This window comes from Rhinolophus hipposideros, assembly GCF_964194185.1.
Source record: "Rhinolophus hipposideros genome assembly, chromosome: 7".
In the NCBI taxonomy this organism is placed as follows: domain Eukaryota; kingdom Metazoa; phylum Chordata; class Mammalia; order Chiroptera; family Rhinolophidae; genus Rhinolophus; species Rhinolophus hipposideros.
Genome location: NC_138053.1, coordinates 598,258 through 614,658, shown reverse-complemented (window position 1 = coordinate 614,658; position 16,401 = coordinate 598,258). Strand labels below are relative to the sequence as shown.

General features: G+C 37.2%; 3 protein-coding genes across 3 annotated transcripts in view; 2 read left to right on the top strand and 1 right to left on the bottom strand.

Annotated features, from left to right (window-relative positions):
• Window positions 1-16,401, top strand: part of SEPTIN14 (septin 14) — a gene marked incomplete at both ends in the record, with an annotated part of 390,465 nt that overhangs the window by 28,834 nt on the left and 345,230 nt on the right. The window lies entirely within an intron of this gene.
• Window positions 4,186-10,962, bottom strand: LOC308500149 (nucleoporin NUP42-like; the record flags this gene model as incomplete). The annotated part of the gene is given in 3 exon segments (XM_081054386.1): window positions 4,186-4,521; window positions 4,523-5,433; window positions 10,950-10,962. Coding segments are annotated over 3 exon segments (1,260 nt in total).
• PSPH (phosphoserine phosphatase) overlaps window positions 10,278-16,401 on the top strand; it is a 25,598-nt gene continuing 19,474 nt past the window's right edge. Inside the window, exon 1 of the mRNA XM_081053032.1 lies at window positions 10,278-10,617. The gene's annotated coding sequence lies outside the window, so the exon portion shown is untranslated. The remainder of the gene's footprint in view (window positions 10,618-16,401) is intronic.

The following is a 16,401-nucleotide window of genomic DNA, read 5'->3' as shown; positions in this document are numbered from 1 at the left end:
TCTCATTCCCTTGCCACTGTCTTTTGCAGAGAAGTTTTCATTTTTAATGAAGCCCAGCTCATCCATTATTTCTTTCATGGATTGTATCTTGGTGTTGTATCTAAAAAGCTGTTGTCATACCCGGCGTCATCTAGGTTTTACCTTATGCCATGTTTCCTCGAAAATAAGACCTAGCCGGACCATTAGCAATAATGTGTCTTTTGGAGAAAAAGTAATATAAAATCCAGTGTTTTATAGTATATTAATTATATTATATTATAAAGACCTGGTCTTATATTATAATAAAATAAGACTGGGTCTTATATTAATTTTTGCTCCAAAAGATGCATTAGAGCTGGTGGTCTGGCTAGGTCTTATGTTCAGGGAAACATGGTGTTACCTTCTAGGAGTGTTATAGTTTTGCAATTTGCATTCATGTCTATGATCCATTTTGATTTTTGTGAAGGGCGTAAGGTCTGTATCTAGATTCTTCTTCTTCTTCTTCTTCTTCTTCTTCTTCTTCTTCTTCTTCTTCTTCTTCTTCTTCTTCTTCTTCTTCTTCTTCTCCTTCTTCTCCTCCTCCTCCCTCTCCTCCTCCTCCTCCCCCTCCTCCTCCTCTTTCTCCTTCTCTTTCTTCTTCTTCCTCTTTGCATGCGGATGCCCAGTTGTTCCACCACCATTTGTTGAAAAGACTATCCCTGCTCCATTGAATTATCTTTTCCCTCTTGTTAAGGATCAGTTGACTATATTTATGTGGGTCTATTTCTAGGCTTTCTAATTCTGTTCCATTGATCTATTTGTCTGTTCTTTCACCAATAGCACACTGTCTTGATTACTATGGTTTTATAGTAAAGTTAGGTAGTGTCAATCCTACTACTTTGTTCTTCTCCTTCAATATTGTATTGGCTATTCTGGGTCTTTTGCCTTTCCATGTAAACTGTAGAATCAGTTTATCTATGCCCACAAAATAACTTGATGAAATTCTGATTTGATTTGTATTGTACTGAATTTATAGACCAAGATTTGAAGGACTGACATCTTGACAACATTGTGTCTTCCTATCCATGGATAGGTATTATCTCTCCATTTATTTTGTACTTCTTTGATTTCATTCATCAGAGTTTTATAGTTTGCCTCATACAATCATATACATATTTTGTTGGTTTTATACCTAAGTATTTTATTGTTGGGGGTGCTAATGTAATTGGTATTATGTCAAATTCCACTTGTTCATTGCTACTATATAGGAAAAAGATAACGTTTGTATATTAACCTTATATCCTGCAACTTTGCCATAATTGCTTATTAGTTCCAGAAGTTATTTTGATAAAATTTTTTGGTCAGATTTTCTGCTTAGATGAACATGTCATCTATAGTGTATTTCTTCCTTTTCAATTAGTATACTTTTTATTTTATTTTCTTGCCTTATTTTATTAGCTAGGACTTCTAGTACGATGTTGAAAAGGAATGGTGAAAGGGAACATCTTTGCCTTGTTCCTGACATTAGTGGGTAAGCTTCTAGTTTCTCACACCATTAAGTATGATGTTAGCTGTAGGTTTTTTGTAGATTTTTCAGCAAATAGAGGAAGTTTCCTTATATTCATAGTTAACTGAGCATTTTTATTATGAATGAGTGTTGGATTGTATCAAATGCTTTTTCTGCATATATTGATATAATCATGTAATTTTTAGCCTGTTGATGTGATGATTACATTAATTGATTTTCAAATGTTGAACTTGCCTTGCATACCTTGGATAAATCCCACTTGGTTGTGATATAGAATTCTTTTTATACATCGTTGGATTCAATTTGCTAATATTTTGTTGAAATTTTTGCATTTATGTTCATTAGAGATATTGGTTTTTAGCTTTTTTTCCCCCTGTAACACTTTGTCTGGTTTTGGTATTAGGGTAACTCTAGGCTCATATAACGAGTTAGAAAGTATTCCCTCTTCTTTTATCTTCTGAAAGAGTATGTAGAGAATTGGTTTAATTTCTTCCTTATATGTTTGGTAGAATTCACCAGTGATCCCATCTGGGCCTGGTGCTTTCTGTTTTGGAAGGTTACTAATTATTGCTTCAAATTCTTTAACAGGTATAGGCCTATTCATATTATCTATTTCTTCTTGTGTGAGTTTTGGCAGATTGTGTGTTTCTAGGAATTGGTCAATTTCATCTAGATTATCAAATTTGTGTGTATAGAGTTATTCATAAAATTCCTGTAGTATTCTTTTAGTGTTCATGGGATGTATAATGTCCCCTCTTTCATTTCTGATACTTAAAATTTGTATCCTCTCTTTTTTTTCTTAATTAGCCTTGCTAGGGACTTAATGATTTTATTGATCTTTTCAAATGCCAGCTTTTGCTTTTGTTGATTTTCTTTGATTTCTTGTTTTCAATTGCATTGATTTCTGTTCTAGTTTTGATTATTTCTTTTCTTTTGCTTACTTTGAATTTAATTTACTCTATTTCTAGTTTCCTTAGTTGGAAACTTAGATTATTGATTTCCAGTTGTTTTTCTTTTCTAACATATGCATTCAATGGCATCAATTTCTCTCTAGGCACTACTTTTACTGCATCTAACAAATTTTGGTGAGTTGTGTTTTCATTTTCATTTAGTTCAAAATGTTTTAATTTCTCTTGAGAGTTCTTTGACTCATGTATTGTTTAGAAGTGTGTTGTATAATTATCACATATTTTGGGACTTTTCAAGTTATCTTTCTGTTATTGATTTCTAGTTTAATTTTATTGTGGTCTGAGAGCAGACGTTATATGAATTCTATTGTTTTAAATTTGTTAAGGTATTTTATGGTGTAGAATTTGGCCTGTCTTGGTGAATTTCCATGTGAGCTTAAAAAGAATGTGTTGGGTGAAGTAGCCTATAGATGTCCATTAAATACACTTGATTGATGGTGTTCTTGAGTTTAGCTAGGTCTTACATACTTTTTCACTTACTGAATATCATAAACATCTTTATCAGTAGATGTATTTCTATGCCAGCATAAATGGATGCATATTTCACTGAATATTTTATACTCCTGAAATATATGATATTTAATCATTCTAATTTTTTTATTTTTAGTTTGTTTTCAAAGTTTTGTTATTATAAATAGTGCTATTATAAAATTTCTTGTAAATAAATCTTTAAAACAATTTTCTTCAGACAAATTCCTAGAAATAGAATTGGGTCACAAGATATATACATTTTAGAAATGTATCATTTTCTAAATTTCTTTCTTTTTTTAAAGTTAAAGTTTATTGGGATGACAATTTTTAGTAAAGTTACATAGATTTCAGGTGTACAATTCTATATTACATCATCTATAAATCCCATTGTGTGTTCACCACCCAGAGTCAGTTCTCCTTCCATCACCATATATTTGATTCCCTTTACCCTCATCACCCACCCCCCACCCCCTTACCCTCTGGTAACCACTAAATTATTGTCGGTGTCTATGAGTTTTTGTTTCTCATTTGTTTGTCTTATTCTTTTGTGTTTTTTTGGTTCATATACCACGTATCAGTGAAATCATATGGTTCTCTGCTTTTTCTGTCTGTCTTATTTCACTTAGCATTATATTCTCAAGATCCATCCATGTTGTCACAAATGGTCCCATTTCATCTTTTCTTACCACCGAATAGTATTCCATTGTGTATATATACCACAACTTCTTTATCCATTCATCTATCGAAGGACATTTTGGTTGTTTCCATGTCTTGGCCACCATAAATAAAGCTGCAATGAACATTGGAGCACACGTGTCTTTATAGATAAATGTTTTCAGATTTTTTGGGTAGATACCTAGGAGTGGGATTGCTGTGTCATACGGTAATTCTATTTTAAATTTTTTTTTTAAAGAAAAAAGTACTTTATTCAGAGTACACTGATAAGTTTTTCAGTTCCATTCATGATTATAGTAAAAAAAAAAATCTCTTGATTAGTATTATTTTACTTAAATAGTTAGGTTCAAGAAAAACGCAAGGCTCCTAATACCAACACGGGCCAGGGAGCTGTGTCCTATACAACTGGACAGAGAAACAACAGCTTGAATGTGGGGGAGGTGGAAAAAAGAAAGCTATATTCCTTATAAATATGTATGTATATATACACATATGTGCATGTGTATGTATATCTGTTCTTTCATATGAACCACTCAAAACAAGTCATTTTACAAGTTGTTCTTTTCTGTATTTAAAATTGTCCTTTTAACTATTTAGAAGTTCCACAGGTGGTGGCTTCAATGGGATTTTTCCCAGAGTAAATTTGATGGATTGAAATTGCTCCAGTTGTCCTGCTGTTAGTTGATTCTTGGGTGTGAATAATGTGCTGCTGTTTGAGATGGGAAGAGAAGTGGATATGCTGTTACTTCCAAAGGTATCACTGGATGACTTGGAAAAAAGAGTGTGAGAATGGTAGCCTGGACTACCAAAATCAGCCACAGAACTGCTCTTTCCAAAGGCCGGGGCCACAGGAGATGCAGCGGGGCCTGCTGCACCCGTTGGAAATCCCGAAACCCCAGGAGATCCAAAACCAGATGCTGCAAGGGGTTTTAAATGAAAAGGAAGCAGCAGATGTGACTTCCGGTTTCCCAAATCCAAGAGATGGAGTTGAAGTAGTGATGGCAGAACTGGCAGAGGGTACAGCTCCAAAGGCTGGAACATTCCCAAACACAGAAGGGCTTCCAGAAGGAGCAGTGGCAAATCCAAAGGTTATTTTAAAACTAAAATTCAGAGTATTATCACTGCTGCTGTTATTCACTGGAAAGCCTGGGGACCCAAATGTTACTGTTGGTTTACTGGCAAGTCCAAATGCAGGTGCTGCTTGATTTAGTCCATCTTTCACTTCAGAGAGCAATGCTGTCTGAGTTGATGCATTTAGACTTTTCAGTTCATTCACCCTGCTCCTCCACTGATTTATTAACTGCTGGATGGAATTTAGATAACTCTGTAAGTTATTGCTTGTTAAGAAGTTATGGTATTCAAGTCTCAACTCCTCTGGTGAAATGTCTGTGAAACCTGAAATATTAGATTTCTTCTCTTTATTCACTGCTGAATAAACGGAAAACATCCACTGCCCTGATGATTCCCAGATCTCAATATCTTTTATGATTCCTTCCAAAAGCTTCTGTTCATCTTTTTGCCCATCAGAGCTACATGAAGAAGCAAATGAGTTCTGAGACAATCCAACCCCCCTATTCCTGCTAGTTGAAGCTCCAGAATAAAAAGAATGAAAAGATGGTGTTTCTTGATCTCTGCTGCCCCCCAATGGTGTGAATTTGGAGAAACTGGGTGGCTGGATAACACTAGAGTATCTCTGGCTGGTGGAATTCCATCCACGTCTGTTACTACCTGAGGGCTGGAACTGCTGTCCCTCGCCCGCACCCCCGGCACCAGGGTGTTCGTTCCAACACCACTCTCCAAAGTGGCACTGGTCTTTATTTTCTCTTGAGATTCCTTATTTGGGAATCCATTATGACTATGTTTTTCTTTAAGCCTACAAATGTATTTAGCTTCATTCCTTTAAAGTCTTGTATGGTAATTGTAAATCTCTGTTATCTTGCAATCTATTTCTATTGATTGCCTTACTCCTCTTGACTATGGATTTCATCTTCCTGTTTCTTAGGAAGGTTTTTAATTTTTAATTATATGTTGGACATTTTGGATGATACATTTTGTGGACTTAGAATCTGCTAACTTCCTCTGAAGAGTATTCACATTTGTTCTATCAGGCAGTTAAAATACTGATGCTTGCCTTGTACTTGTGGTGTCCTGATGTTATAGTTTGTTAGGTCACCACTGAGAGGTCTTCATGAGAGCTCTGTCCCCACACTCAGCTGCTGTAGTAGAGAATGGTTTGATGTGAGGGGAAAAAACCCACACATTTCGTGATCTGAAATGTTTTGTGTTAGTAGTAAAGATCACAGTAGGTAAGAATTGTTCTTCTTTCCCTACATAGGAAGGAGAAAACTGAGTTTTTCCCATTTTAATTATATTCCCATAACTTATTTTATAACTGGCAGTCTGTACCTTCTGGCCACCTTCATCTAGTTTGCCTATCCCTCCATTCCTCAGACATTTGTTTTAATTGGTTTGTAAATCATGACAAAAGTAAATAATGTTTTTAAACCAATTTTTTAAAAGATTTTATTGGGGAAGGGGAACAGGACTTTATTGGGGAATAGTGTGTATGTACTTCCAGGACTTTTTTCCAAGTCAAGTTGTTGTCCTTTCAATCTTAGTTGTGGAGAGTGCCATTCAGCTTCAAGTTGTTGTCCTTTTCAGTCTTAGTTGTGGAGGGCGCAGCTCAGCTCCTTGCCTGTTGCTAGTTGCGGAGGGCACAGCCCACCATCCCTTGTGGGAGTCGAAACTGGCAACCTTGTGGTTGAGAGGACGCACTCCAACCAACTGAGCCATCCGGGAGCTCAGCGGCAGCTCAGCTCAAGGTGCCGTGTTCAATCTTAGTTGCAGGGGGTGGAGCACACAATCCCTTGCGGGACTCGAAGAATTGAACTAGCAACCTTGGGGTTGAGAGCCCGCGGGCAGCCTTCGGAGTTAGAAGCATGGAGCTCTAACGGCCTGAGCCACGGGACCGGCCCCTTTTAAACCAATTTTAACCAATATGAAGCCAAATAAAGTAGAATGGTAAATTCTTCACTCTTTTTACTCCCCAGGGTTAACTACTATTGAATCTGGTATCCTTTTAAAAGATATGTAGACATAGTTATATAACCATATACTGTACATGTACATAGACAAAGTTTTCTTTGTTCAAAAATGCAAATCAAACTATATATATTGTTCTGCAACCTGCTGTCATGCGGGGTGTCACGCAGGGTCTCTGGTCCCGCTCTCCACATAAGAACGCAGGACGTGGGTAGGCCAAAAAGGAACACCCACGGAGCCATAGGTAGTGGAGTCATACCACTATAGTCTCACTGGAGGCTGGATTCACTTGACATGCGACCTGCTGTCCGCTTTCCTGCCAACCGACCGACTCCCCCTCCCCAGCGCAGCTGCGGCAGTTATATCAATGGCCAATTGGCTAACCTGCTACAGCTGATGGCCATCTACTACCCGAGTCAGCACCTTTCCACGTGAAGCCGAGAGCTTGGAAACTGCTCTCCAGGGCTCTGTCCCCACACCTGCTTTATCCACAAGACATATCTGGACATATTTCCACGGTGTGATTTATTTTGAATGTCATTGTTTATATTAAATTGCATTTTTTCTTTAACTATATTCTTTTAAAACATTTATGATATTTTAATGTATTGGTATTTAATGTATTGATTTAAAATTTTAGCAGTTGGAGCGTGCTCCTAACGCCAAAGTCCGCTGGTTCGATTCCCACATGGGCAAGTGAGTTGCACCCTCTAAAAAGCTAAGATTGTGAACAACAGTTCTCCCTGGAGCTGGGCTCCCGTGAGCAGCCAGAGGTTGGCGTGAGCTGCCATGTGCTACCACGGGCTGCTGTGTGCTGCCGTGGGCTACCGTGTGCCACCATGGGTGGCCAGTGGCCAGCGTGAGCAGCTGGCAGCCGGCGAGAGCTACAGTGAGCTGCTGTGAGCGGCTGACCAATGACTGGTGGCTGACTGCCTCAGCTAGAGAGGAGCACAAGGCTCATAAAACCAGCATGAGCCAGGTAGCTGTGTCCTACACAACTAGACTGCGAAACAATGGCTTGAACTGGATGGGGGGTACGAGGAAGAAGGGGGGGGGAAATATTATATATATATGCATAGTTACAAAAAAAATCTGTATACCTATTCCCCTTAAGTAAAGAAACACTATAAGTACCACTAGAGAACTCTATATGTAATCTCTTCCCAACCTCATTTTGTTTCCTGTCCCCAGAGTTTAACTACCATCCTGAATTTTATGTTGTGAATTATCATTTATGACATTAAATGATATTCTTTTTAAAAATTTTTCCCCCCCTTTCTTCCACCTTCCCTCCCACCCACTCCAGTTCAAGCCATTGTTTCTCAGTCCAGTTGTGTAGGACACAGCTCTGTGGCCCATGCTGGTGTTGTGAGCCTTGCGCTCCCCCCTGGCTGAGGCAGTCGGTCGCCAGTCGTTGGTCGGCCACTCACAGCAGCTCATGGCAGCTCTCGCCGGCTGCCAGCTGCTCACGATGGCTGCCGGTCACTCAAGCTGGCCACCAGCCGCTCATGGCAGCACACGGGTAGCTCAGGGCTCACCTCCCTCTGCTCACAACAGCCCAGCTCCAGGGAGAGCCGTGGTTCACAATCTTAGCTGTAGAGGGCGCAGCTCACTGACCCATGTGGGAATCCAACAGGTGACCTTGGTGTTAGGAGCAAGGCATTCCACCCACTTGAACCACTGGGCCATCCCCCTATATTCTCTTTTATAAGTTTTTGGGTTGCTGTGAACATTCTTATATGTGATTCCTGGTAGTCATGTACAAGAATTTCTTTCGACTGCATTCCTGAGGTAGAATTGCTGGGTCATAGAAACATGCATGTTCAAAGTTACTGAATGATAAATACCATGGTGTTTTCTAGAGTAATTGTTCCAATTTAACATACAGTGGTATCTCAGTTTTCAAATGTAATACATTCCGGAAGATTGTTCGATTCTGAAATGTTGGAAAACATCTGACAGCTAGTCCTCAGGATCTTGCACTCAGCGGAAGCCTCGTGACATGTTTGACTTCTGAGGCGTGTTTGAAATCCAAAGCATTTATTTACGGGTTTACGGTGTTTGTAAACCGAAATGTTCATCAACGGAGACATTCGAAAACTGAGGTACTCCTGTATTTTAGAAGGCCATTTTATTAGCACTGAATTAATTTTTAAAGAAAAACAGTACTTGATTCTAACAGTTATTCATTAGAAAACTTGTTAGCTTATAAAAATGTGATCTATAGAAAACCTTTCAGGAACACTAGTGTTATTTATATTACTTTTTACTCACCAATTATGATTAAGCTTTGCAAAATAATTTACTGTTTTTATTATGACTTCGTTATATTGTATTTGGTTCATGTTTGCTATTTGACATTATTCCAGAAGAAAAACAATGAAGCATATTATATAATCTATTTATATTTTATGCCTTGTCTGGCAAGATTACTTCCTGATTGCTACTGGTATCTGTGACTACCCCTTAACTTCCTCTGGACTTTTTTTTTTTTTTTTTTAAATGTGGTATGTGCTCTAGCTAATTACAACACTGCCATCTCATGCCCACAAGTGTTAATACAGGTATGAATGTGAGGTGAGTACAGGGACCATGAGTAGCTCACAGATTTTATTTAGTATAAATATTTTATTTGAAATCTATTTAATATTAAACATCTATGAAACGTAAATAATAGCAGAAATGAACTTTACTCTTTCACATTTATTGTACTTGGGTTTCTTTTTCAGTTTAAATACACTTTCAATTACCTTTAATACTTATATCCAAGTATTTGGTGTTTAACATCTTTTTATTAGACGTGTTTCTAAATTACTACAAAACATAAGCAGGTTCTTGAGTAGACTGTTATTTTAGAGCCCCTTAGTTTGCCCGCCCCCATTAATTGTATAATCTTTTACCTCATATTTCAAAACATCAAAATTCTTCCTCTCTATCCTTCATTAGAACCATTTCCGGCATATCTGAGAGAAATTAAACTGGTCGTGCCCCAAACCTGCCATCATTTTCTTACTAATGATTCCGACAACATTGAACTTCAAAAGCACATCTGACCAAGGAGCACCACGACTCTTGTTTCTGGATAGAAATGTGTTTTTGAAGGGTTCTATAGCAAAGGGCAGGGAATCTGCGACCAAGTGTCCTGCTCCAGCAATTGCATCGCCTGTGCCTGAGTGACCAGCTTGGAGGGAGCATGCAGAGCCGTCAGCATCTGAGGTTTTGGGTTGTGTTTAGGGTGGGGCCTCACCGCCCAGCTCCAGCCAGCTGTGCCCAAAGGTAAATGTTTGGAGGAAATCAGTTCTTATTTACTGCAGTCAACATACAAGTAGCTGGGCAAGTGTCACCTAGAAGAAAAAATGACAAAGAGAAAAAAGAAAAAAGAAAAAGGGCGCGAAGACTCACTTTATCCCTCATGGTTTTCTGCGTTTTATTAATAGTTGAGAATATGAGTGGATTTTGAAGTTCTCGAGACCTACATTCTACAAGAGCATAATGCCAAAAAAGGCCCCAAGGAGTTTTCGTTAGTTGCAAAATCAGTGCAGAGGTCCCTCCTTTCTCTCACGCACTCTAACCCCGAGTACTGACGGTGGGGAGCGCTTCGGGAGGTCGGTAGCTCCTGCGTGCCTCTGCAACGTGGAGACGGTGGCGCTCTGGGCTTTGCAGGAAGGCCTCCACCCCCGCGTGCAAGCCCAGGGAAGAGGAGGGGCGGGCTCAAGAAGCCCCTCCCCGGGGCGTGGCTAAGGGCTTCTTCCCAGCTCCGCTCTGCAGTCTTCAGTTTAGATAAAACACTTGCAAAACAGACCGGGACTTTTCAGCAGATCTCATAGGATTGTTTGGTGAAGAAAGGTTCCGCGGGTCTGCACTGGTCGCCTCCCCCAGAGCCGCGCGCCGGAGCGTGGGAGCCAGCGGTCGGCCTGCAGTCGCAACCGCGGGCCCTGCGGCGGGTGGCGGCGGCCCCGGAAGGAGCGGCGCCGGGTGAGTCCCGCGTGTGCTTCTCTCTCCGTGTGCCTGACTTTCTGATTTACTGGTCTGCCTTTTTCATATCCAGGGCCTCGTGACTCTACATTTATTTTTCTTAATCGGAATAGGTAGAATATTTCGTGGGATTTTAAGGCTTTCTTCTCATCGATTTACTTTTGTGTAATTTTTACTTGTTTTATTCCACTGCTGCCAGTTACCAGACAACATGAACGAATGATGCAATCCTGCATAAGGGAATTAATACAAGATTAGGAAAACCTCCAAAATTTGGAGTGGCAGTGTCTGACTTTGTCTTCTTTCCATTAGAATTTTAAATAAGTACTTACTTAGCAGATACATTGTTGTAGAGATACAGCTTCAAGTTAGGAATTAAATAAATAATTCTTTCATTCATTAAATTTATTTACTCTATTTTCTTTATATATTACTTGCATAAATAGTTGACCAGAACTGGAGTGAGGATCAGGGAAGAAAATAATGAAATCCAAGATCTCTGTATTTTACTACAACTGCCTGGTAGGTTTTCAACATAATAATGACCGTAGCCCTGTCACTTTCATGTAGGTGAAACAAAGTAGTCGGGACGTTTAAAGTTTTCAAATGATTTGATACATGCCTAGTAACTTTTTAAAGATAACGTTTTATTGATGCATAATTTAATGCAATAATATTCACCCGTTTTTACTGTACATTTTGATGAATTTTGACAATTTTATAAACACCTAATCACCAACAAAATAGAACACTTCCATAGAACACCCCTAAAAGTTTCCTAGGGTCTCTCTGCAGTCAGGTCTTACTCCTAGCCCTACTGATCTGATTTTTGTCATTACAGCATTTGACAAAAAATGCTATTTTCTGAGATGTTTTGTGTACATTTTCTAAGGTTTCGTATGAATGGAATCATGTTGTATGTACTGTTTTGTGTTTGGCTTCTTTTGGTCAGTATAATGTTTTCTATATTTATCCATGTTTAACATGTATCAGTAATTTATTCCTTTTTATTGCTGAGTAGTTATTTGTTTATCCATTTATCTGTTGATGAAACTTATAGTTTTGGGCTGTCATGAAAAATGCTGCTATGAATATGTTTTCATTTCTCTTGGATAAATCTCCAGAAGTGAGGTTGCTGAGTCTTGTGGTAATTATGTTTAACTTTGTAAGAAATTACCAAACTGTTTTTTAAAGTGGTTACATAATTTTACAACCCACCAGTGATGTATAAGATATGAGTTCCAATTGTTACATGTCTTCAATACTTGGTATTTTCAATCTTTTTTATTTCAGTCATTCTTCTTTTTAGTTTATTTGCATATGTTCTTTTTAGAAATGTCTATTCAAATCTTTTGATCATATTTTAATGTGTTGTTTGTCTTACTATTGAGTTGTAAGACTTCTGTACTTTGGATACAAGTACATTGTTAAATATATGTATTGGGAATATTTTCTCCCATTTTGTGGCTTGCCTTTTTCTTTTTATTCCATAATGGTATCTTTTCAGGGCAGGTGTTTAATTTTGATCAAGTTCTATCTATCACCTTTTCTTTTTCTTATTCATGCTTTTTCGGTTTTGTAAGAAAATTTTGTCTACCTTAAGGTTCTTATATTAGCTATCTATTTATTTTTATTTTTTAGTTGTATGGGGTCAGTATTACTCCCACCAGAAAATGAAACAATGCATTACATTTTGTTTTGGGAAATCTCTTGGTGTTTCATATGTATATGCCTCCCTTCTACCCAGGATGTAGTTCTTGGGCCATTATGCTGCCCTTATACCTACAAGGATTTGCCCTCTTTTTGTACTTTTTTAAGTTTAAAAAAATTTTTTTTCAATTCCAGTTGACATACAGTACTATAATAGTTTCAGCACAGTTTCAGCACAAGCATACTGATTAGACATTTATGTAACTTAGAAATGATCACCCTGTTAAATCTAGTACCCACCTGATATCATACATAGTCATTATTACATATAACAATATATTTTATATAATATATTGTTATATATTAGTAATATATAATATTATTGACTATATTCCCTATGCTTTACTTTACATCACCGTGACTATTTTTATAACTGGAATTTGTGCTTACTAATCCCTTCCCCTTTTTCACCCATCCTACCAGCCCTCCTCCCATCTGGCAGTGACCAATTTGTTCTCTGTATCTATGGATTTGTTTCTGTTTTGTTTGTTTATCTTGCTTTTTAGATTCCACATATAAATGAAATCAAACAGTATTTGTCTTTCTCTGTCTGAGTTATTTTACTTAGCATAATACCCTATAGGTCTATGTACCGGGTCTGACAATTAACTGCGAACTTGTTGCAATGATGTTGCTAACCTTTTTTGATATCAGAGGGATTATTCATTATGAATTTGTACCAACTGGACAAACAATTAACCAAGTTGACTGTTTTGAAGTGCTGAAAAGGCTGTGTGAAAAAGTTAGATGACATGAACTTTTCGCCAACAATTCATGGCTCTTGCATCACGACAATGCACCAGTTCACACAGCACTGTCTGTGAGGGATTTTTTAGCCAATAAACAAATAACTGTATTGGAACACTCTACCTGATCTGGCCCCCCCTAATGACTTCTTTCTTTACCCGAAGATAAAGGAAATATTGAAAGGAAGACGTTTTGATAACATTCAAGACATCAAGGGTAATATGACGACAGCTCTGGCCATTCCAGAAAAAGAGTTCCAAAATTGCTTTGAAGGGTGGACTAGGTGCTGGCATAGGTGCAAAGCTTCCCAAAGCGGAGTACTTCGAAGGTGACCTTAGTGATATTCAGCAATGAGGTATATAGCACTTTTTCTAGAATGGGCTCACGAACTTAATTGTTCAACCTATGTTGGATAATTGGTAAGATAGTTGCTAAATGGTAAGATTTCATTCTTATTTTATGGCTGAGTAATAATCCATTGTATATATGTACATCTTCCTTATCCAATCATATATAGATGGACTCTTAGATTGCTTCCATATCTTGGCTATTGTAAATAATACTGTAGCGAACATGGGGGTGCGTATATCTTTTCAAATTAGTGTTTTCATTTTTTTTGGATAAATACCCAGAAGTGGAATTGCTGGGTCATATGATTGTTCTATTTTTAATTTTTTTGACAAATCTCTATACTGTTTTCCATAGTGGCTGTGCCAATTTACATTCCCATCAACAATGAAGGAGGGTTCTCTTTTCTCCACATCCTTGCTACCATTTGTTGTTTGTTGATATATTGATGATGGCCATTCTGACGGGTGTGAGGTGATACCTCATTGTGGTTTTAATTTGCATTTCTCTGATGATTAATGACAATTGAGCATCTCTTCATATGTCTATTGGTCTCTGTATGTCCTCTTTGGAGAAATGTCTATTCAGGTCCTCTGCCCATTTTTTAAAAATTGGATTGTTTGTTAATTTGGTGTTAAGTTGTATGAGTTCTTTATAAATTTTGGATATAACCCCTTATCGGATGTATCATTGGTGAATATCTTCGCCCAATTGGTAGGTTATCTTTGTGTTTTGTTGATAGTTTCCTTTGCCATGCAAAGGAAAAGTTTAGTTTGTTGTAGTCTTATTTGTTTTTTCTTTTGTTTCCCTTGTGAGGAAGTATATCAGAAAAATATTACTAAGAGCAATGTCAGAATTTACTGCCTATGTTTACTTCTGGGAGTTTTATAGTTTCGGGTCATATATTTAAGTCTTTAGTCCATTTTGAATGTATTCTTGTATATGGTATAAGAAGGTGGTTCAGTTTTATTTTTTTGCATGTATCTGTCAAGTTTTCCCAACATCATTTATTGAAGAGACTGTCTTTACCCTATTGTATATTCTTGCCTCCTTTGTCATAAGTTAATTGACCAAATGAGCATGGGTTTATTTCTAGGCTCTCTATTCTGCACCATTGATCTATGCATCTCTTTTTATGCCATGCTCTTTTGATTACTGTAGTCTTATAATATAGTTTAATTTCAGGTAGCATGATACTTCCAACTTTGTTCTTCTTTCTCAAGATTGCTGTGGGTATTCAGTGTCTTTTGTGGCTCCATATACCTTTTAGAATTATGTATGCTAATTCAAATGCCATTGGTATTTTGCTAGGCATTGCATTAAATTTATTGGTTGCTTTGGATAGTATGGACATTTTACTAATGTTGATTCTTCCTATCCAGGAGCACAGCATATGCTTCCATTTATTTGTATCTTTTTCAATATCTGTCCTCAACTTTTTATAATTTTCTGAGTACAAATGTTTTACCTCCGTGGTTGAATTTATTTCTAGGTATTCTATTTTATTTTTTGATGTAATTATAAATGGGATTGTTTTCCTAATTTCTCTTTCTTATAGTTCATTATTGCTGTATAAAAATGCAACTGATTTCTGTATATTAATTTTGTATCCTGGTACTTTACTGATTTCCTTTATCAGTTTTAATAGTTTTTTGGTGGAATCTTTAGGGTTCTCTACATATAGTATCATGTCATCTGCAAATAATGACAGTTTTTCTTCTTACTTTCCAATTTGGATACCTTTTATTTATTTCTCTTGTCTACTGCTGTCGCTAGGACTTCCAGTACTAATACCTATTTCTCAAACTATTACAAAAAAATTGGACAGGAGGGAAGGCTCTCAAACTCATTTTACAAGGCTAGCATTACCCTGATAGTAAAACTAAATAAAAACAAATGTTTTTTTGAATAAAAGTGGTGGAAAGGACACCCTTATCTTGTTCCTTATAGGAAAACACTTTGAGCTTTTCACTGGTGAATATGATGTTAGCTGTGGGTTTGTCATATTGCCTTTATTATGTTGAGGTAATATGTTTCCTTTATTTCCACTTTACTGAGAGCTTTTATCATAAATGGTTGGTGGATTTTGTCAAGTGCTTTTTCTGCATCTATTGATATGACCATATGATTTTTACCCTTCATTTTGTTTATGTGGTGTATCAAGTTAGTTGATTTGCTGATACTGAACCAAACTTGCATCCCAGGAATAAATCCCACTTGATTATGGTGTATGACTTTTTTAAATGTATGCCTGAATTCAGTTTACTATTATTTTGTTGAGGAATTAATTTGTTGAGCCTTGCCAGTTGTAAATCCTTGCTTTTCATTACTTGGAATATTTTGTGCCAATCCCTTGTTTTGCAGAAACTAGCCTGCAAAGTTTCTGTTGAGAAATCAGTTGACAGTCTTATGAAAGCTCCGTTTTAGGTAACTAACTACTTTTCTCTTGCTGCCTTTAAGATTCTCTCTTTATCTTTAACCTTTGGCATTTTAATTATAATGTGTCTGGGTGTGGGTCTCTTGGGTTCATCTTGTTTGGGACTCTTTGCACTTCCTGGGCTTGTATATCTCTTTTCTTCACCAGGTTAGGGAAGTTTTCCATCATTATTTCTTCAAATATGTTTTTAATTCCTTGCTCTCTCTCTTCTCCTTCTGGAACCCCATGATGCAAATGTTAATACACTTGAATTTGTCCAGGAGGACCCTTGAACTGTTCTCATTATTTGGATTCTTTTTTCTTTTTGCTGTTCTAATTGGGGTTTTTCTGCTACCTTTTACTCCAGATAGCTGATTTCCATCCTCTGTTTCATCTAATCTACTGTTGATTCCCTCTAACATATTCTTCATTCAGTTATTGTATTTTCATTTCTTATTGGTTCTTTTTAATGTTTCGTATATCATTTTTATGTTTCCTAGCTCTTTGTTGAAGTTCTTACTGAGTTCATCTATTCTTCCTCTAAGATTATTGAATATCTATAA